Source organism: Platichthys flesus, chromosome 10 (genome assembly GCF_949316205.1).
Source record: "Platichthys flesus chromosome 10, fPlaFle2.1, whole genome shotgun sequence".
NCBI classification, from domain to species: Eukaryota; Metazoa; Chordata; class Actinopteri; order Pleuronectiformes; family Pleuronectidae; genus Platichthys; species Platichthys flesus.
The window spans coordinates 6174908-6197253 of NC_084954.1; the positions used below are offsets into that span (position 1 = coordinate 6174908).

General features: G+C 41.9%; 1 protein-coding gene and 2 gene segments (V, D, J or C); 1 reads left to right on the top strand and 2 right to left on the bottom strand.

Moving 5' to 3' along the window:
• The first annotated feature begins 372 nt into the window (after positions 1 to 372).
• LOC133961739 (serine/threonine-protein kinase PAK 2-like) lies at positions 373 to 12744 on the top strand. 6 transcript variants are annotated; one of them, XM_062397057.1, is made up of 16 exons: positions 373 to 623; positions 2037 to 2143; positions 6693 to 6886; positions 6970 to 7076; positions 7201 to 7348; positions 7458 to 7474; positions 7579 to 7683; positions 8276 to 8393; positions 8471 to 8534; positions 8623 to 8671; positions 9234 to 9346; positions 9433 to 9550; positions 9815 to 9914; positions 10035 to 10231; positions 10745 to 10882; positions 11295 to 12744. In XM_062397057.1, exons 3-16 carry the CDS (start codon positions 6709 to 6711, stop codon positions 11379 to 11381), a joined length of 1539 nt encoding a protein of 512 aa, XP_062253041.1. In that variant the 5' UTR covers positions 373 to 623; positions 2037 to 2143; positions 6693 to 6708; the 3' UTR covers positions 11382 to 12744. The 6 variants fall into 6 exon arrangements, with proteins under 6 accessions (XP_062253041.1, XP_062253039.1, XP_062253043.1 ...); XM_062397059.1 differs by having other exon boundaries at positions 374 to 623; positions 6720 to 6886; XM_062397055.1 differs by lacking the exon at positions 2037 to 2143.
• Positions 12745 to 16429: 3685 nt separating this feature from the next.
• On the bottom strand, positions 16430 to 18018 carry LOC133961807 (immunoglobulin lambda constant 1-like). The segment is given in 3 exon segments: positions 16430 to 16772; positions 17546 to 17624; positions 17934 to 18018. Coding segments are annotated over 3 exon segments (432 nt in total).
• Positions 18019 to 19786: 1768 nt separating this feature from the next.
• Positions 19787 to 21525, bottom strand: LOC133961809 (immunoglobulin lambda constant 1-like). The segment is given in 3 exon segments: positions 19787 to 20337; positions 21123 to 21206; positions 21510 to 21525. Coding segments are annotated over 3 exon segments (408 nt in total).
• Positions 21526 to 22346: the final 821 nt, after the last annotated feature.

Below are 22346 nucleotides of genomic sequence, written 5' to 3' on the forward strand. Positions count from 1 at the left end.
ACAAACTACAATTATTTGTTTGCGCGTCTATATATAGATTTTTTAAAAACAACATAAAAACAAAACGTGTCTCGTCTTTAAGGATGTATTGTTAATGGTATAGTTGTATCTTATAGCTTCTGGTAGTCATGGCGAGTAAAATATTACTAACTTCAAGTGAAAAAATCACCAAACGCAAAATATATTTCTGTTCTAAATCAACATAACATAAAAGCTAGTTGTTTTAGAGAAATAGGGCCGTTATTGAAGTTTTCAATCAAGACTAGATTCACTTTATTTTGAAAACTAAGGTCACGCCTCCAGCACGTCTACGCGCTGTGTGAGGTTCGCTCACCAGGCGCTACGGAAGCCGCGATGTCCCGGTTCCTCGGTTTGTGAGTCTACGACTTTCCGCTTCCTCTTCGCCTGGTTCCTCCCCGGGCCGAGCAGAGAGAGAAGCCCAGGCCTAGAGCTCGATCAGGGGGGGCAAGAAGCTGCACTAAAGGGCCGGTAAATAGTTGTTTTCACTCCGGTTAACAGTCTGTGAAACATCGGAGTCAAACCTGGAGTTTTGAGAAGCAGCAGGGAGACGCGCAGGAGTTTTGGCCGGAGAGCGGTTGATACTTTGCGGTTGACAGGAACCGGTGAGTCGAGCCTTGCCCAATGATTTCACTCGGTCTGATCTGAACTTGCATTGTACTTGGTTTCACTTACTTTTCACTTCATCCAGAAGGTGGGGGGTTCGAGTCTGCCAAACACTTTGACAAAGACACTTTTCCCCTGTTTATAGAAACAAAGAGAAATCCAGATGCTGGTGTAAAGTGGCTTCTCCTGCTTTGTAACTTAGATTAATAGCAGTGTTCATCATTGTAATAGCATGTGATGTCTGTACATCACATGTGTTGTGACATACACAGTGTGTCTGCATCACATCAAACAACGGGCCTTTAACACAACATGCCGTGTGGAATGATGGGTAATTTTTTTCCAGCTCTGGGTTTGATTTCACTTATGATTTCACTTTACGTGACTTCAATATGATTTATTTATGTGAGGAATATGAACATATTGCACAAGATTATTAATCAGACATGTAGGAACGCCCTATTTCTGCGAAACGAGTACTTTAGATACTTTTACCCCCATCATAGTTTTGTACTTGTACTCGCTGTGGGATTTTTTTGATTCAAAGACTTCAACTTGTAATAGTATTTGAATGTTGTTATAACAATATCAGACTAAGGTAAGGGGTGAACTGGCTCGATAAGGAACTTTTAATCTACGGTTAAATACAAATTACACATAGAGAGATTTCTAACAATGATTTAAAAAAATGGAGAATGAAAGGTAAAGTCTGAAAGATTTACTGATTGGTTTGCCTTTCACAGACATATCAATAAATCTGCAGATATGATTTTTGCAGTGAAAACTTTTTTAGATTGAAAAATGCAGAAAAAAAAATATGTGCATTTATGTTTAGATTTTCTGTTGGTGTGATTTATTTTGATGTAAAGCTATTTATGATCAAGTTTATGGTACAACTGTTCAACAGAATATTTGGGGGGTTCGTTTAATTTAAGTTTAAACAGGATGTTTGAATATGTGACTTATGGTTCTAGAAAACAGGAACAGTGAATACATTTATATGGACGGCAACATTCAGACAACTATTTTCTGAATAAGACATCACGTAATCAAGCAGATGGCAGCTGTCATATGTGGATGTCACAAATATCCGTAAAAACTCAGATATCACGTTATAATGCGATTAAGATGTATACATGTCTACATAGGACAAATAAGGTCGGAATACCCCACATATTTAAATTTGATAATTAGTTTGACTATGACCTGATTGGCTGTTTACATGGCAGTGTCTTGTGCAGTGTTTCAATGGGAGAGTTAGGACTCTGTACCTCTGTATCTCTAAAACCCTAGCTCTGGCGTTGTCTGTGAACGCTACACATGAAATCAGTGTTTTAATTTGAGACTGTGATTTCTCAGTCCAGACTGTTGATCCTACAGAGACACTGAACCGAACATTCAAATGCTTCCAGGCCCTGAGAACTGAAACAGACTGGTGCTTTGAGTCCTGAGGCTCCTTCTGTACCTGGGCCAAACCGTGGAGTGAGGAGGCGACCTTCCTGGGACGTCAGTTTGCCAGGTTGGAGATTTTGATCCGTGGTGTTGTTGACACAGGGCTGAGGCAGCTGTTTGAATAACAGGATAAGGTGTTCAGTGTGGGTGTGCAGCTGGGGCAGCGTGTTTACGCTTCATTCACTGCCTGACCTGTAATCACTGAAGTGACTGCACAGGCTACTTAGCTCAGACTGTGTGTGTGTATGTGTGTGTGTGTCTGTGTGCACACATATGGTGCATGTGTGTGTGTTTTTGTCAGATTGTTTGGATCCTGTGTGAATCTTGTGCTTCTGTCACTGAATGAAAAGGAGGTGGAAGTGGTTCGCGTGTGTTTGTGTGTGCAGGCTTCATCACTCCTTCCAGGAAGTCCTACACAGAATGTCCTTTTATAGAAGCCAAATACAAAGGGCTTGCTGTCCACTTCCTGTAAACAGCTTGGCCGCGGTGTTAGCAGCGTTTTGGTTGGCAGGCTCCCCCCCCCCTCCTCTTGGATCTTGGGGAGTTCCAGGATGAGGAAGTGTTCCTCCCCCAACGGTGCACGGCCAAACTCAGGGAATAGAAAGTACTCTGACCCAACGAGAGAGCGACAGAACGAGGAACCGAGATTATGAGGGTGAGGGCGATGTGACGGGCTCTGAGGCAAGGCGATGATGAAAACGTGTGGATGTCGTTTGGATGTGGAACAGTATTATTGGTTGCCCAAGGAAGCAGAGACTTACACGTGAAGGGAAAGTGCAGCTTTCACCTGTAAAATCAACATATACACATCAATATGGGACAAAACTATCAGTTGGCAAATTGCTATCTGGCTGATTTACTACTTCTCTCCGTGTTTTATTACTGAAAATCCAATATCTGCTGGTTTTGAGCTCAACTCCCTCCCACTATCCAGAGATGAAGCCAAAGTATCCCAGATACAAAGCGCTGCCATCTTGCATGTTAGCATAGCGGCGATTGGGGGACGGAGCTGTGCTAGCGATTGTCTCACGATACACACTCAACCGATTGCGAGTTAGTCTCTTAGCAAGGAAGTTGTGTTTTTCACCCATGTGCGTTTGTTGGATTTTTGTTTTACCCATTCCATTTAGGCCTGGATCTGAACAAAATAAGTCATTTTGAACGGATGATTAAGGAATGTTATATGCGTATAATCAATTTAGGGGATTCATTGGGGGACTCTTGGGCCTTTGCTGCGGTTTGCGCTGTCTGAACTCCACTAGTCCAATTCATTAAGTTGTCTTGTGTCCTTTCCAAAACAATGCAGTGTCTGTTTTTGAACCTGTAACCATCAGCTAATCTGCTTAGCTTAGCATAAAGACTGGGCCTTGTTCCGCTCAATGTGGCACCGGGTCTATGTCCGCTCCTGTCGCGAGGCGAGCTACTTAATCCCTTAATGGTGTCAGTAGTACGAGGGCGTGGACAGTTACACAAACACAAGCATGCAGTGCTGATGTTTGCACCTGCCTGATTCCCTCAAGAGATTCTGCCGCTACGCTCAGGAAACTTTGCTCAGAGCTTCACGAGAGCAGTTCAAGTATTCACAATGCAGCGCCTGTTGGCAGGGGGAGTTTAAGGGCTGTGTGTGTGTGTGTGTGTGTGTGTGTGTGTGTGTGTGTGTGTGTGTGTGTGTGTGTGTGTGTGTGTGTGTGTGTGTGTGTGTGTGTGTGTGTGTGTGTGTGTGTGTGTGTGTGTGTGTGTGTGTGTGTGTGTGTGTGTGTGTGTGTGTGTGTGTGTGTGTGTGTGTGTGTGTGTGTGTGTGTGTGTGATGAACAGGAGAACAGCCCTGCAGCTATATGGAATTCCTACGCAGAGACAACTTGTCTCAGCCTGGCCAGCCATCTCTCACACACACGCACACACCAAACACACACACATATACATGGAGAGAGAGAGAGAGAGACTATGAAAATGCACATCAAGGCTGAACTGGGACAAATTTATCCAGCCAGGGCAAGAACACACTTGTCCCATCCATGCTCACTGAGGAATGAGGCGGCCTGCTACGACCTGCCCTGAGAATGGTGAAAAGACAGAGAAAGAGAGAGAGAGAGAGAGAGGGGGGGAGGACACAGTGAGAGCTAAGCAGATACAGAAGCTATAGTAAAGAAGCTGCACACACTCCCTGGGAACACGGCAGTTTCACTGATCGTTCACCTGGTCTTCTGTGAGACGCAGAAGAGGCGACAAACAGGTGAGTGCCTGGCAGCTCAGATAAAAGAGGCAAAGCAAATGAAAAGACATTTTGAAGCATGTAATGAAAACTCGGGGGGTTGTCTCACATTCTGTAGGTGGACAAGCTTCTAGGGTTGTGTTGTTATAATGATGTGATTCTTGCCACGTTGGAAAGTTTGAAGGTCCTGGTCCGTGTACGTGAACTTAAGTGTGAAAACCCGCCACATAGTCGTTTGTGTGAGCCAAAACCATTGCATAGAGTTAACTGGGATAGTTTCGATTCCCAGTGGAATGTATCAGATATAAGGCAGCAGGGTGGGGAATGGTGTGAGTCAAGTTAGTGCTTGTATGTCTTCAACTTGTGGCCAAAGGGCTCGGTTATCGAACAGCACAAATCAGATAGTGCAAAGTGTTTTCTGTTAGAGCATCAATGGCTTACTTTTGTTCGTATTGGTTAATAAGTAAAGGAAAATAATCTGTGTCGATACATCTTCTCACTTGAAGTTGTCTCAGCAGAGCTGCTGCAGGAGGAGGGTTTGTGTGGGGAGACGAGCTCTCCCTGCCAGATCTAACTGAGCCGCGTTTTCATGTCCGGGTTCAAACATGAGCTGTGTCATCGGTGGTCAGACACAGGATGTGAGGAAACCTTGGTTTGCTTCCTATTTCCTGTCTGTGATGTCAGCCAGAATGTAGGTCGTGGGCTCAGAGTGGATTGAACAGCGTGAGCTGCAAGATTTGTAGAGGTTCTTTTGCGGTTGAGGTGTTTGTGTGCGCGCACGTGTCTGTGTGAAGATGATCGTTTACAATCACCATATGTGGATCAAGCTTGAGTGGGGAGGAAATGCATCTTGAACATATGTAAAAATAATGAAATTTTAAGTATAAGTGCTTCATTTAAAATCCTTTACAGGTGAAAGTAGAGAGCTATTATCAGATTAAGAAAGATTGATGATCATGTTTTTTATTCTTTAGTCCTCCACTTTCTTGACGCTAAATAACAGAAACACATCTCTGCATAACACATTTCTCATTTCTCAAGCATTTCAGTAGAGTACATACCTCTGCCAAGGCCCAACAGTCCCCTTAGGAAACCACATATCGCTCACACATAAATATCAGGCCCCTAAACATGTCTTATTTTAATAAAGACCCATGAGTTACTGTCTGAGAAATCAACTAAAATGTGGAAAAATGCATTATCTTGCAATGACAAGGCAAATCCTGGATCCCCCTTCTGACACAGATCTGCACCCAAATAAAATTTCCCTGACCCACATCCTTCTGCCAAGTGTCGTATATACATCCTGTGGATTTTCCGTAATCCTGCTTACAAACAGACAAACGGCAATAAAAAAACACAACCTCCTTGTTGAACTTGTACAAACTGAAGATTATATATGTCAGGGTTTTATCGCAGGACCGATGCTTAATCAAAGTGTCCCTAATAAACTGACAGCTCAGAGTAAAAACCTGCACATTTGCATTTGATTGGATAATTTAGTTTAGTGGTTCCCACCTCTTTATAGGTGTTGGATGACAAGATAATTGTACAAGTTTGATTCTGTTTGTTTGTAAGTGCTTACAACCCATGGGACCAATGGTATAATATGATTAATTGTATTGTAGTGTAAAATTAGGTAATGTTAAATTATAATCCGACAAGCAGCTAGAACACTCCCTGTCACATAAATGTAGTGAAAGCAGCTGTATTTCTCTTTGAAATGTTCAGGAGCTGAAGAATAAAATCAGAAAATTGAATTTTTTTGTCCTTCTCTCCAAGCAACTCACTTATCAGCACTCTTCTCTCTCTATATCTGTCTCTCTCTCTCTCTCTCTGTCTCTCTCTCTCCCTCCTCTCTCTCTCTGACTCTCTCTCTCTCTGTGTCTCTGAGTCTCTTTCTCTGTCTCTGTCTCTGTCTCTGTCTGTCTCTCTCTCTCTCTCTCTCTCTCTCTCTCTCTCTCCCTCCTCTCTGACTCTCTCTCTCTCCCTCTCTCTCTCTCTCTCTCTGACTCTCTCTCTCTGTCTCTGGGTCTCTCTCTCTCTTTCTGAGTCTCTCTCTCTGTCTCTGAGTCTCTCTCCTTCTCTCTCTCTCCTTCCTCATTTGTTTGAAAGTGAACGAGACTCAACACATCACTTTTGCCCGTACAGAGCTGCTTCCTGCTCACACTCTTTGTTCCCCTAGCTGCAACACTGATCTGCACATATGGGCCTGGACGCATTACTTGGGTTGGCGTTTGACTTTCTCTGTGTCACTGGAGGCTAAACCTTTTACCTGGTGTGCCGCTGTTCCTCAGGAGCATTTTGGGCCAAAAAAAACCCTAGTTATTGAGCATGCCGCGACAGACTTGCTCTGTGTCTTGAATGCATTCGAATTTTTTTGCATCCAATCCCAACCCGGCAGGTGTACGTGTGTGTAAATGTGTGACAGCGGAGTGTGTGAGGACAAGCCCCCCGCCCCCCCTGTCAGGATGAGCAGCCAAGGAGGAGGAGCCAAGGACCCCCAGTCAACCAATCACAACTCTCGACCTTTGCCGTCTGTGCCGGAGGAGAGGAAGTCCAGAAACAAGATCATCTCCATGTTTGCTTCAGAGAAAGGTAAGGGATACACACTTGTACACACACACACACACACACACATCTATACACACACATACCTTGACATTGACTTTTACCTGCAGGAGGCAGGAAGAAGGACAAGGACAAGGATAGACCTGAGATCTCCTCCCCATCGGACTTTGAACACACCATCCATGTGGGTTTTGATGCTGTCACTGGAGAGTTCACTGTAAGTATCTCACATGACACTCTGTGGCACCAGTACAAGCTACTTTATGTGGTGTAGATATAAGATGGATAATTCCTTTTATATAATAATTTCCATTTGTGTGTGTGTGTGTGTGTTTTTACAGGGCATGCCAGAGCAGTGGGCCCGTCTCCTTCAGACCTCAAATATCAGTAAATCAGAACAGAAACAAAATCCTCAGGCTGTCCTCGACATCCTCAAGTTCTACGACTCCACCAGTGGAAAACAGAAATACCTCAGTTTTTCCGCCTCGGGTCAGTTTCTCTTTTTTGCTCAGCAGGGAAATCAAATTCCAGGGTTGTGACTCTGCAGACTCGCTTCTCTGTCCTGACACTTCCTCCTGTTTCATTTTGTCTTTTTCAGATAAAGACTCACAGTCGGTGAGTACCTCCATTTGCTGCTCAGGCTCTTCATCCGCTCCATTTCATTGAATGCATTCAGTCAATTTCATTCTCTCTTTCTCTGCATGCGTTTGCTGTTGCAGGCGGGCAAGCAGGGTACGGCCACCTCCCAGTCTGGCAAGGACGATGACGACGACGACGATACGCCACCTCCAATTGTGGCCCCACGACCAGAACACACAAAATCAGTGAGTCAGGAGAAGATTGTTAGTGCAAACTTGCCTGCTGGTAAGGGGCTGTGGGGATGCAGGTTGCAGCTTTCTTTCTGAAACTGTAAAAGTCACCTGCAGTCACTCAGTCCACTGAACCTTGAGCCCACACTACAGCTGAAAGATTATTATTCAAAAATTTGCGAAGCTCGATTCAGTTGAACCCCAAACTGCAGCTCCAGTTGTCGTAAATGAGCCAGTTGTCTAAACCACGCATGTTGATGATTCCCAGCCACTGCCTCTGGTCGCCTGTTTATTCACAGTGTAATAATATTAAAAGTCAAAATTACACCAAAAATGTGACACTTCTCTTCCTTTGGCCTTTATCAATACACAAGTGTGATCATACATTCTACATATATGATCTGTTGACATTTCTGGAATTACCAGGTATATATTTAGAAAAGTTGAAAATATAAAAGCCTCCCAGTAATATTTTATTTCAGGCATTTATTTTTTAACCCAGATTGAATTTTAGTTTATTACCGTATTTATATTCAGCTACATACAAACCAAGGAGAGGTCATCTAAGGTCAGTGTTCCTGAATGTTCTCTTGCTGTGCTGTGTCAGGTGTACACCAAGTCGGTGATAGATCCAATCCCAGCTCCAGAGGGTGACTCTAAGGCTGACAGGCAGAAAAAGAAGGGAGGAGGCAAAATGACTGATGAGGAGATCATGGAGAAACTAAGTATGAATTCCAGGCAGAGCCACAAATATTTCATGCTCCATTAGAGCTGACTTAACAGTTTTCTTTGGGACTCTTAGGAACCATTGTCAGTATCGGAGATCCTAAGAAGAAGTACACTCGCTATGAGAAGATCGGCCAGGGGTGAGTCACAGTTTCGGAGGATGCAGGCTGAAAAGAAAAAGTAGGAAAAATGTTTTATTTCACCTCTCACTGTTTTTCTGACTTTCAGGGCGTCGGGCACAGTTTACACGGCCATCGATGTCGCCACAGGTCAAGAGGTAAGGTCACTTCATTCTCTGTCTGTGAAAGTGCCTGAGAATCCTGTTTTATTTGACAGATTTTGTACGCTGCTTAGTTCAAACGTTTATAAATAACATTCTCCACACACAGCTTAAGTGTTAGCTGCCATGTTTGCAGGATGAGATACTGGAAGGAATCGCTGTAGGTAAAGAGCAGAACCAATATACTCCTGTAAAAGCAGCATTTTATGGTCAGACTACAGCGTGACAGTTGCCTGGGAGCCTTTCTCAGATTTTCTTTATGCCTGCACAGATACAAACATAAACAAGCTTCCTGGGGCCCACCAAACGTGTTCCAGGTGGAGAGGGACAGATTTTGACGAGAATTCAGACACCACATTTCCCAGCGTTCAACTCTTATCAGAGTGTTCGCCCCTGCAAATAATTGAACAATCTATTCATCAATGTTTTATCCCAGCAAATTTAGAGCTAGGGTTAATCTAACAGTATAAGCAGGTAACACTGCAGACATATGATGTAATTACCTGGATGTATGGTGTGTACCTGGGGTGCCACATTAACAGGATGCTGTGTTTCGCAGGTGGCCATCAAACAGATCAACTTGCAGAAGCAGCCGAAGAAAGAGCTAATTATCAACGAGATCCTGGTCATGAAGGAGATGAAGAACCCCAACATTGTCAATTTCGTAGATAGGTGACGCTGACCTCACACGTTCTGCACAGACACGTACGATAACGTGTACTGAGTGTGAGTCTGATTGAGATTGTGTGCGTTTTCAGTTTCCTGGTGGGGGACGAGCTTTTCGTGGTGATGGAGTACCTGGCTGGTGGCTCGCTAACCGATGTTGTGACGGAGACGTGCATGGACGAGGCTCAGATCGCCGCTGTCTGCAGAGAGGTACGATTCTTGACAGACCACCGAGCTTACAGGAAATATCGGTGAAAAACTTTCAGACCACATAAATAAAGAAAAAGGGTCATCCGAGACGAGGACTATAACGTACTAGAGGAAACAATGCAAAAGCATCATGTTTCCTTTGAATGATTATTTTGACCATTTATTTACCAAAAGCCAAATTATTAAAAGTGATATAAAACTGTTCTGTAATGCTTATGTAACAGTGCATTAACTATAAAGAATATACACCTCCCTCTCTCGCAGGTCATCCAGGCTCTTGAGTTTCTTCACGCCAACCAGGTCATCCACAGAGACATCAAGAGTGACAACGTGCTGCTGGGAATGGACGGATCCGTCAAACTCAGTGAGAGACATGAGCAGACCCACAGACACATATCTGACTGAACATCACGCTGGTTTCTTTTTAGGTGGTTTGGACTGTCAATAAAATGATATCAACCCCCCCCCTGTCCTCTCCTTGCAGCTGACTTCGGCTTCTGCGCCCAGATCACTCCAGAGCAGAGCAAGCGCAGCACCATGGTGGGGACTCCGTACTGGATGGCGCCAGAGGTGGTGACCAGGAAAGCGTACGGACCTAAAGTGGACATTTGGTCTTTGGGGATTATGGCCATAGAGATGGTGGAGGGAGAGCCTCCGTATCTCAACGAGAATCCTCTCAGAGTAAGTGTGGCAAGGGGGGGGCAGCTTGAGAATGTATTCAATGATTTTTTTAGTTTATAACATTTCATAGAAGTGGTGAAAAATGTCAAAATCCAGTTTTTCTGGGAATATCTTAAACTCCTAAGATTTAAACATTGTTCGCTCTTTTCACTTAATCAATAACTCAAACCAATAATCAGTCAAATAGTAATATGTGCATGTTTGAGGTTGAATCACGGTGAATCTGAGGATCCCCCGACTTTCCCTCTAGCACCACCATGGGGTCAAAAATTTAATTTATGATGAAACACCTGCAAAACTAATAAAATTTCCTTCAGCTCATAGTTTTGTCTTAGGCTTCTATTGCTGTTTCTCTGTCATATTTTACAACTGTGATCATCAGGTGTCACATTTGATCATAAGTATAATTCTAGAAGTGTCTATTCATGTAGTATATGCTTAATACATAGTGACCACAAATATTAGCGGCGTGAGGAATCTAAAGTATTGCTTCTTGCTTGTGTTCTGTCTTAGGCGTTGTATTTAATCGCCACCAACGGGACCCCCGAGCTGCAGAGTCCAGAGAAGCTGTCTCCTGTCTTCAGGTCCTTCCTGTCGCGCTGTCTAGAGATGGACGTGGAGAAACGAGGCTCAGGCAGAGAACTGCTGCAGGTAGGAGAGACCGCTGGGCTCATGCTGCCTCAACGTATCAATACAGATCTCTCAAAAGCATCCTGCACAACAAACAAGCATTTTGCCAGTTGATTAAATGGCTGGGTTTTATTTCTCGTCATTATTCTTGTTATCATTATTAATCAATCGTGTTTGTGTGAAGTCTAAACAGCTGTTGCTTTATATCAAATGACTAGCATCAATCTTCTGACTTTAAACAGAGGGGCAAATTTCAATCCATCCTTCTCTATGCTTTTTATTGCATCATCTCCCATCGATAAATTGTCAGAAAGTAGTGAAAAATGTTTATTGTAATTGCCTGAACTCAAAGATATACTTCCGTCAAAAAAGAATCTTCTGTGAATTTTGGTCAAACGTGACTCAACCTCTTTGTTTGCCTGTCTGTCCCTAGCATCCATTCCTGAAGCTGGCCAAGCCTCTGTCCAGCCTCACCCCGCTCATCCTGGCAGCCAAGGAGGCCATGAGGAGCAACCGCTAAGTCCCGGGCTCCAAAGAAGATACCTAACTAACACCAGAAACATCCAAACAAACCAGCCGGCATCCTCTACTGGTTTACGTATGACGATCGTCAGTAAAGTGCATCTCCATTCTCACCAGTTTTTCTGCGCCGAAGCCATACCTCTCTTACCCTTGTGCCTCGTTCCAATAGCTGCATGCAGCCGAGCCGAATTCCACATTCGTTGCCGTTGTAGCATCCAACACCCGCATCTCACGGAAAGTTATACCATTCCTGTAAAGAGGTGGGACTCCAACGTTATAGTTTTTAGTCTGGTTTTATACATGAAACTTTTTAATGTTATTTGGTGGTAGATGGAAAATGTCCTCATACCTTCAACCTTCTAGGGGCAGTTTAGAACCCGAAACACGCGCTGCAATCCAACTCTCTGTGGGGTCTTTTAGAAACTTCGCAAGCCCATCTGATGTTTATACTTCCATGCAATGTTTTGTCTTCATCTCTACCTTATGCAATAGATGCCTTAGTGTGTGTGTGTTGTACCAGAAAAATACTGTTTGAAATGATCTGTTGAACTGGAGGAAGTGTTTTTTTTTGTACATTATAAATTGGTAGTTTCCTGTATTTTTTAAACGTCTTTTAAGAAGTATGTATATCATAGTTTTTTTTTTTTGTACCAATTCATTCTTACTTCCCTGAATTGTATTGATAAGCCTTGGGAAATCGAGCCAGACCTGAATCAATCAGTTTTAAATAAGATTTTATTCAACGTTTGCTTTATACCTCGTTTTTCGGCAAATTTAGACAATCAGTGGAAAAAAAATGTAACATGTACCTTTTCAAGAACCAGTGTGCAGGTTTAAGTTGGATCTATTGAGCACCACTACATTGAACACCACCTCAAACTAAGAATTGTTTTAGTTTTGTTAGTGTAGCAGGAGCTCTTTATAGGTTTTAAAAGTCCTCTTCCATTGGGCCTACCTTGTTCCCAAAACGTAATAGCCCATTTTTTATGTCACTGTAGTTTCTCCCTGCACACTCGGAAAGGGCGAGGGTGAGTGGAGGCGTCTTCAGGTGTTTGCAATCTGCCTTCTCACCACTAGAGGCCACTAAATCCTGGTTCACTGGTCCTTTAAAAGATGCACTATGCAGTAAAAACCCACTCGTGTGGTGGACACAAACACTCGGTGCTTGCTACTATCAACAGGCTGGAATCCTCTGTTATGTGGCCTTTGACTAGAACACGTTCCATTTATACCGTATGTGTGATATGAATGATTGAAGAATTTAAAAGGAATACATCAAGGTTCACCATGAAAACACAACTCTTCTATTGTCAAATCAAATCCAAACATGTAAATTATTAATAAAGGCGGACCTGAATAGACTTGTGTCTGGTTTACTGAATGGGGCTGCTGGATCCTGGGTTGTCATTAACACTAAGGTTATATTTTTATCTGTGTTTGTTTGTCTGCAAAAAAATACACAACCTGTTCCCATGAAATTTATTTTGGTGTGGTGGGGCACAAGCCAAAAAAGGACCCATTAAAGTTTGGTGCCGGTCCAGAACAGGGATTGGGTCAAGGAATCTTTTCTCACTGTATTATCACATCTTTTTCAACACTTCTGTTGTTTTCTCAGAGAATAATTCATGGCATTTGATGAAAAAAAAAGACCTGATCAGGGAACTGATATTTGAGTGTGTTCCAAATAAAAGATCTTTGGAGAGTTTTGTAAAGGGGACTGTTCGTTCTTGGCGGAGGTATGAACTCTACAGAGTGCCCTTCTAGTTTCTTGATGCAATGTCAACCAGACAACTACAGGCCCACTAAGTGATGCATATGAAATGAGGAGGAGACGAAAAGTAACAGAGAAACTTCAGAGAGGGACACGAGGGATCCAAGGTGGACTTTTCCCCTCTTTTGACACAAGAGGGCAGCATTCATCTTAATTTGGCAGAATTCGAGTGTGCTCGAGTAAAGTTGAAGTACCACATCAACCTTGCTGCTTGAGTAAAAGATCAGTAGGTACTTGACTTAAAATATACCTAAAGTATTGAAAGTACTTGTCGAGTGTATCTCATTCGTTAATGCAAGGGTCTACTACATGATTGACTTATCTCCATCAATCCGCTTCAGCTGTTTCTTCTTCATTAGTGATTAGTGACACAGGAGGCGGGACTTAATGTCACCTGCCTGCTCAGATTGGATCAATGGACCGATCTCCTCTTGCTTTTTGATGGCTTTTAAAAATATTAAAAAAAATGTGAACCTGTCACCCAGTGCATTGCAAAAATGTAGTGGAATAGAAAGTTCACATATTTGCTGATATACGTAGTGGAGTTAAAGTACCTGAAATTAAATCTACGAAACTTAATTACAATAACAAAGTAAATGTACAGTTTCATCCCAACACCAGTTGCTAATATGGCATCACGTTCTCTGCCTTGTGTAGAGTAATGTATTATTTCCACCCTATTTATAATAAAGATGTGACGGGTGATGTCTGATGCCGTCAGTGCACAAGCAGGGTGAGATACTGGTTTGACTCATTTGATTCTCTAACAAATGAACAGATCAATCCGTCTAGAATCACTGATAGCAACTGTATGTTGGGACTGTCCTTCATATCATTTACTCTTTAGTATACTTTCCAGTATCAGTGTTTTATTTTTTGCAGAATTGACATGCATGTTAATCTCTCAGGGGGGAAGTGAAACTCAGATTTAGTTTTGGTTCCCTCTTCACGGCTGCACATGGCCGCACAGTGTTCCTCAGTTAAAAAAAGAAAACGGCTGACTCAGATCAGGCCGAAAGGCAACATGCATTCACAGTATCTCTCCTCCATCAGCACACGTTTAATGACAATTAAACATGTACGTCATTTGGAGATGAGTGGTATGGTTGTTTAGAGCAACAGCAGAACAAGCTGCGGAGAGACAGGTTTAAACTGTATGTCACTACCTTTCTGCTGCCCTCTTTATATCAGTAGCCTAATAAATAAATTGCCTAGAGTTTATCAAGATGTGGAAGGACATAAATAAGTGCGGGACCAGAGGGACCCAGAATTTGCAAATAACAGCAGCATGTTTCAGTTTTCTTTTGACAGATTCGAAATGGTCGAATGATCCAGAGGGAGATGAACTCGGCTTTTTCTGTTTCACACCAGCAGGTGTGTGTTTGCATGAATTTTGTGCATCACTGCTCCTCAGGGTTTAAGTTCTCCTGCATCACACAGAGGCCGACCAGTTTTCACACGTTCACACTGAGAAGTGATTCAGGATCATGATGCTGATAATAACTCTGACCATCATGTTGGGATTTCTGAGTCAGGGTGAGAGATTTTGAACGTAGTGGAAATGTGTTTTCTTCATTTTCCTCCACAGGCTGTTGAAACTTTTTCCTCTGATGCTCTTTCATTCATTTCTTATTTCAGAGTCTGCTGCCAACAATTTTCTGACTCAGACTGACTCAGTCAAGTCTGTTAGTCTTGGAGGGACTGTGAACATCGGAGCCACAGGGAGTTCAGATATTGGTGCTGACCTCAGTTGGTACCTTCAAAAACCTGGACAGGCTCCCAAGCTTCTTATATACAGTGTGTCAAATCGAGAATCAGGAATTCCCTCTCGATTCAGTGGCAGTAGATCTGGTACTAGCTACACCTTATCTATCAGCGGTGTTCAGGCTGAAGATGTTGGAGATTATTACTGTTTCGGTGCTCATGGTGGTGGAGTGTTTACACAGTGATTTAGAGCCGTACAAAAACCTCCCTCAGTCTGACTGAAGTGAAACTGGTCTGCTGCAGCTGCACAGAGAATAACTGGTCCAGTGAACACAACACAAGTCTTCAAGAAGAGCGACAATGAAGATAAACACAACTGAAACAAACTCCCAGTTTGAAATGTTCTGAAATCTCCCAACAAAGCCCCATGAAACCAAGTTTGTCAATTTCATATTTCTACTTTATTTACTAGACTTTGTAACTTCACTATTCTTTACATGGATGTGCATGTCTGCACTTTTTCATTTTGATGATAAAATATTTTTTTGAAGATTGTAATAATGTGGTTCATGTGTTTCTTTGTAGGGGGGTGTTTGGGTCAACGTAGGCTCCCCAGGTCCCTTTTGCCTGATGCCCCTTAAGTCCCTTGAAACGCCCCTGGAGTCCCACAAATGAGTTTTCATGGTGATTCTCTGGCGGAGCAGTGAACGCTGCGTTGACCAGCTGAGTTGCACGTGTTGAAAACGGAGCTGTATCGTAAAAAACCTGCCTCAACTAGTTGCTCTACAGAATGAGTTCTAACAGAAAACTACAATAAACACAGAGAATATATACAATGTATTACAAAACACATTGAGCTCATACAACCAGCACATCCTGCAAGTTTAAAACCAGAATAATCTGAAACAATTGTGATTATTTATCAATTTCATTTGATGACTAAATGTTGCCAGATATTTATTTATCGATTTTAAATATAATTTAGATTCTGTTACACGTCATCAAATAGTGATATGATGATTATTTTAATCACATATTCAAAAGTGTATTTCCATTAAGCACTCACACATCAGAACATGGATGGAAGAGAATATCTAATTAACTCTTATGCTAAATGTGTAATTTCCCTTTAATTTCTCAGGTTTCATCGTAAACTTTTACTTCGGTCACTTATTCACAATAATATGAATTATGAGGAAAGTCCTACAAACTACTAATGTGATACTTTTGTGATTTTCATCATTTTGTTCAATGTTCAACTCAGAAGTCAGAAACATGGTTTTCATGCAGATCCACACAAGAGAAATTACTGTCTAAGTAGAAGTAAAACACAGATTTACATGAATATCTTTTACCGCAGAAAAAATAAAACAGAAACAGATGTTGGTGATGATATATTTTATTTTAATAAAGTAAAAATAGAAATGTGAAAATCAAAAGACATGACAATATGAAATGTTTATTCTTGTTTCAAAAGTAGCACAATACAGCAATGGACTGTCATAATGAGTTGAAGAAAAGACATGAAGACATGCAGAGCTGCAGTAGAACACATCAAACGGACCCACAATGACTCCATCCGGTCGTCTCTCTACTCCGAGCAGAGGTCAGGGTCCAGGGTTTGAGTGACAGGGCTCTGTCCGTCCAGACTGGCCTCACAGCTCACTGAGCCCGCCTTCCTCCACTGGTCTGCAGGGAGGCTCAAGGTGCTGCTCCAGCTGTAGTGGCCGCCCCCCCCCAGGAACCCCGGGCTGTGAGACACCCCTGAGGACCTGCTGCTGCCCCCCACCTTCCAGCCCAGACTCCAGGCTGAGGGGAAGCCCCCGCTGGCCATACACACCATAGTGGCAGTGCCCTGCTTCAGCTCTTCACTGGAGGGGGGGAGGACGGTCAGGGTGGGCCGCACCACACCCACTGGAGGAGAGAGAGGGGAGAAAAGACGAAGGGATGAGGATGAAGGAAAATTACGTACAGGTGATTTCTTGTATGTTATAAAATGAAACAGAAGAACTTCTACTGTTGAACATCATTCACTCAGTGTCAGACCATCAGCCGCAGGGTTCAAGTGTCAATGTGGCTGAGAAGGTTCACTGATAATGATTATTGATGATTATTGAGGACGTCATCACGTCTGTTTCTCAACGTGTGACAGTGAAGAACTCGTCCCTGATTCTTCTGTTTAAACTCACAGAGCTGAAACACTGGTGTGAAAACAGTTCAAACCTTTGTCGTCTGTTTCTTTCACTTCCTTTTCACCACATGAAGCGTGAACACAAAGCTGAGCTGCATCTACTGATAAAATCCTGTTTGTGTTCAACATCTGATTTTTGTGCCAAAATATGTTTGATCAATTTAAACTTCATATTTTTAAACAGTTTATGATTTAGTTTGAAGCTTGAGCAAATTCTATTTTAAAACATTTTAAACATGTGAATTTAAATCATCATTATACATGAAAATAGATGAAACATTTGTTTTAGGATGTTTCTATAAATGTATTAATCTACATAATTCATTACGATCAATAAATATTGATCTGCATTTCTTTTCCTCTGGATATGAGATTACCTCAGATTGATAAAAATTCAACAAAATTATCAGCCAGTCAATCTCTGAACTTGATCAAATTCTTGTTCATTATTTGATTAAAGTTATAAATGCACAAAGTAAAAATCTCTGGTACTTACAGTTAATGTTGAGTTTGGTTCCTCCACCGAAAGTCCACCACAGTGATACAGACTCATTAGGTGCTCGTACAAAAACCTCCTGCACCGTGAACAAAAATCTGTCCACTGAAGACTCACTTGTTTCTGGTAAAACTACACAATTTACACTGAATATTTATATTGAGCTATAGTGGCTTGAAATTTCATCAATATTTAATAATTAAAAATAAAATATTTGTTAACATTTTTGTTACTTCTTAGCATTTAGACACAAAAAGTTGATATAACTTTGTAGTGAATTAATATTTGAAAAAAAAGTTTGACTACATTTGAAAGCTGTAAAATAAACAGGATACTTCAAAAGTATTAAAACATAATGGTTTGATAATTCTATCGTACGTCTACTCACTCTGTAATTCAAGGGGAATGAAATACACATATTTGCATCAATGAAAGTGACACAATTTGAATCCAGATGCTGACGACCCTCAATTGTGCTTCTTCATATTTAGTGTAATTCCAAACAGCAACGCTCCTGAGTTTGTGTCCCACGTCACCTTCAGTCCGCTCAGAGCAGAGGAATAATTTCCATAGAGAGGAGGCTTTGCATCGTCAGCTGATCCTCCACTGAACTGAGAAGCTTTATAGTCCTGTGACTCCAACTCTGCAGGACTCAGACCCGTCAGTCGACCACAACCACCATGACTCTCATCACCCTCCTCATCTGGACGCTGGCCTGCTGCAGCTTCACAGGTTCAGTCACTCAGCAACATTTCAGACGTGATGCGCTGCCTGTTCTCTCTTCACCTCCGCTGATTAATGTATGATTTGTGTTTGTGTGCAGGATGCAGCGGCCAGATGACTGTGACTCAGCCTCCAGTCGTGACCTTTACTCCAGGATCCACTGTCAAACTGACCTGTAACACCAACCCCATTGTTTATACATATAATTCTCGTGATTATATGTCCTGGTACCTTCAGAAACCTGGACAGGCTCCTAAGCTTCTTATATACTTAGCATCAAGTCTATATTCAGGAACTCCCTCTCGATTCAGTGGCAGTGGCTCTGGTTCTAGCTTCACCTTGACCATCAGCGGTGTTCAGGCAGAAGATGTTGGAGATTATTACTGTGTAGGTTATCATGGCAGTGGAGTGTTCACACAGTGATTTAGAGCCGTACAAAAACCTCCCTCAGTTTGATTGAAGTGAAACTGGTCTGCTGCAGCTGCACAGAGAATAACTGGTCCAGTGAACACAACCCAATTCTTCAAGAAGAGCGACAATGAAGCTAAACACAACTGAAACAAACTCACAATTTTAAATGTTCAGAAATGTCCATACAAAGCCCCATGAAACAAACTTCATCAAATTTATATTTAATACTTTATTAACTAGTCTTTATTACTTTTTCATTTTGATGATATAATATTTGTTTGAAGATTGTAGTGATGTGGTTCATGTGTTTCCTTGTAGGGGGCTGTTTGGGTCAATGTAGCCTCCCCAGGTCCCTTTTGCCTAAGGCCCCTCAAATCCCTTGAAACGCCCCTGGAGTCCCACAGATGAGTTTTCATGGTGATTCTCTGGCGGAGCAGTGAACGCTGCGTTGACCGGCCGAGTTGCACGTGTTGTAAACGGAGCTGTATCGTAAAAAACCTGCCTCAACTAGTTGCTCTACTACAGAATGAGTTCTAACAGAAAACTACAATAAACACAGAGAATATATATGATTTATTATAAAACACATTGAGCTCAAACAACCAGCACATCCTGCAAGTTTAAAACCAGAATAATCTGAAACAATTGTGGTTATTTATCATTTTCATTTGATTACTAATTGTTACCAGTTATTTATTTATCGCCTTTAATTGTCATTTAGATTCTGTTACACTTGGTGATATGATAATTATTATAATCACACCTTCAAAAGTATTTTACCATTAAGCATTCACACATCAGGACATGGATTGAACAGAATATCTAATTAACTGTTATGCTAAATGTGTAATTTCCCTTTAATTCCTCCGGCTTCATAATTTTTTTTTACTTCTGTCACTTATTGACAATAATATGAATTATGAGGAAAGTCCCACAAACTACAAACGTGATACTTTTGTGATTTTCATCATTTTGTTCAATATTCAACTCAGAAGTCAGAAACATGGTTTTCATGCAGATCAACACAAGATAAATTACTGTCTAAGTAGAAGTTAAACACAGATATACATTAATATCTTTTACCATAGAAAAAATTAAACAGGTGCAGATGTTGGTGACGATATATTTTATTTTAGTTAATTAAAAATTGAAATGTGAAAAACAAATGACATGAGAACATGAAATATTTATTCTTATTTCAAAAGTAGCACAATACAGCATTGAACTGTCATAATGAGTTGAAGAAAAGACATGAAGACATGCAGAGCTGCAGTAGAACACATGTAAATCAAACGGACCCAGAGTAGAGCACAATGACTCCATCCGGTCGTCTCTCTACTCCGAGCAGAGGTTAGGGTCCAGGGTTTGAGTGACAGGGCTCTGTCCGTCCAGACTGGCCTCACAGCTCACTGAGCCCGCCTTCCTCCACTGGTCTGCAGGGAGGCTCATGGTGCTGCTCCAGCTGTAGTGGCCGCCCCCCCCCAGGACCCCCGGGCTGTGAGACACCCCTGAGGACCTGATGCTGCCCCCCACCTTCCAGCCCAGGCTCCAGGCTGAGGGGAAGCCCCCGCTGGCCATACACACCAGAGTGGCAGTGCCCTGCTTCAGCTCTTCAGTGGAGGGGGGGAGGAGGGTCAGGGTGGGCCGCACCACACCCACTGGAGGAGAGAGAGGGGAGAAAAGACGAAGGGATGAGGATGAAGGAAATTGACATACAGGTGATTTCTAGTACATTATAATATGAAACAGAAGAACTTCTACTGTTGAACATCATTCACTCAGTGTCAGACCATCAGCCGCAGGGTTCAAGTGTCAATGTGGCTGAGAAGGTTCACTGATAATGATAATTGATGATTATTGAGGACGTCTTCACGTCTGTTTCTCAACGTGTGACAGTGAAGAACTCGTCCCTGAGATGATTTTCTTCTGTTTAAACTCACAGAGCTGAAACACTGGTGTGAAAACAGTTCAAACCTTTGTCGTCTGTTTCTTTCACTTCCTTTTCACCACATGAAGCGTGAACACAAAGCTGAGCTGCATCTACTGATAAAATCCTGTTTGTGTTCAACATCTGATTTTTTTGCCAAAATAATTTTGATCAATTCAAACTAAACATTTTCAAACAGTTTATAATTTAGTTTGAAACTTGAGCAAATTCTATTTTAAAACATATTTAACATATGAATGAAAAAAAATCATCATTGTACATGAAAATAGATGAAACATTAGTTTTAGCATGTTTCTATAAATGTATTTATCTCCATGAATTGATTACGATCAATACATTTTGATATACATTTCTTTTTCTCAGAATATGAGATTACCTCAGATTGATAAAAATTCAACAAAATTATCAGCCAGTCAATCTCTGAACTTTATCAAAATCTTGTTCATTATTTGATTAAAGTTATAAATGCACAAAGTAAAAATCTCTGGTACTTACAGTTAATGTTGAGTTTGGTTCCTCCACCGAAAGTCAACCACAGTGATACAGACTCATTAGGTGCTCGGACAAAAACCTCCTGCACTGTGAACAACAGTCTGTCCAATGAAGAGTCACTTGTTTCTGGTTAAACTACACAATTTACACTGAATATTTATATTGAGGTAATTTGGTTGGAAATTCCATCAAGATTTAAAAATTAAAAATACAATATTTGTGAACATTTTTGTTACTGCTTAACATTACGAAAAAAAATGTTGATTTCACTTTGTCCTGAATTAATTTTTCAAAAAATTGTTTGACATCATTTGAAAGCTGCAAAACAATCAGGATGCTTCAAAAAAATAGAAATAATATATTTCGAAAATCTATAGTACGTCTACTCACTCTGTAATTCAAGGGGAATGAAATACACATATTTGCATCAATGAAAGTGACACAATTTGAATCCAGATGCTGACGACCCTCAATTGTGCTTCTTCATATTTAGTGTAAATCCAAACAGCAACGCTCCTGAGTTTGTGTCCCACGTCACCTTCAGTCCGCTCAGAGCAGAGGAATCATTTCCATAGAGAGGAGGCTTTGCATCGTCAGCTGATCCTCCACTGAACTGAGAAGCTTTATAGTCCTGTGACTCCAACTCTGCAGGACTCAGACCCGTCAGTCCACCACAACCACCATGACTCTCATCACCCTCCTCATCTGGACGCTGGCCTGCTGCAGCTTCACAGGTTCAGTCACTCAGCAACATTTCAGACGTGATGCGCTGCCTGTTCTCTCTCTTCACCTCCGCTGATTAATGTATGATTTGTGTTTGTGTGCAGGATGCAGCGGCCAGAAAACTGTGACTCAGCCTCCAGTCGTGACATTTACTCCAGGATCCACTGTCACTCTGACCTGTAAAACCAACCCCAGTGTTTATAACGATGGTTCCGATGATATTCTGTCCTGGTACCATCAGAAACCTGGACAGGCCCCACAGCTCCTAATATACTGGGCGAACAGGAGGAATTCAGGAATTCCCTCTAGATTCAGTGGCAGTGGCTCTGGTTCTAGCTTCACCTTAACCATCAGCGATGTTCAGGCTGAAGATGTTGGAGATTATTACTGTGTAGGTTATCATGGCAGTGGAGTGTCCACACAGTGATTTAGAGCCATACAAAAACCTCCCTCAGTTTGACTGAAGTGAAACTGGTCTGCTGCAGCTGCACAGAGAATAACTGG

Excerpts from the sequence above, each read along its gene's own strand:
- LOC133961739 (XM_062397057.1), top strand. The coding sequence starts at position 6,709 with ATGTGTGACAGCGGAGTGTGTGAGGACAAGCCCCCCGCCCCCCCTGTC. Across the intron at positions 6,887-6,969 it reads CATGTTTGCTTCAGAGAAAG|GAGGCAGGAAGAAGGACAAG; the intron begins GTAAGGGATACA and ends TTTTACCTGCAG. Across the intron at positions 9,347-9,432 it reads ATTGTCAATTTCGTAGATAG|TTTCCTGGTGGGGGACGAGC; the intron begins GTGACGCTGACC and ends GTGCGTTTTCAG.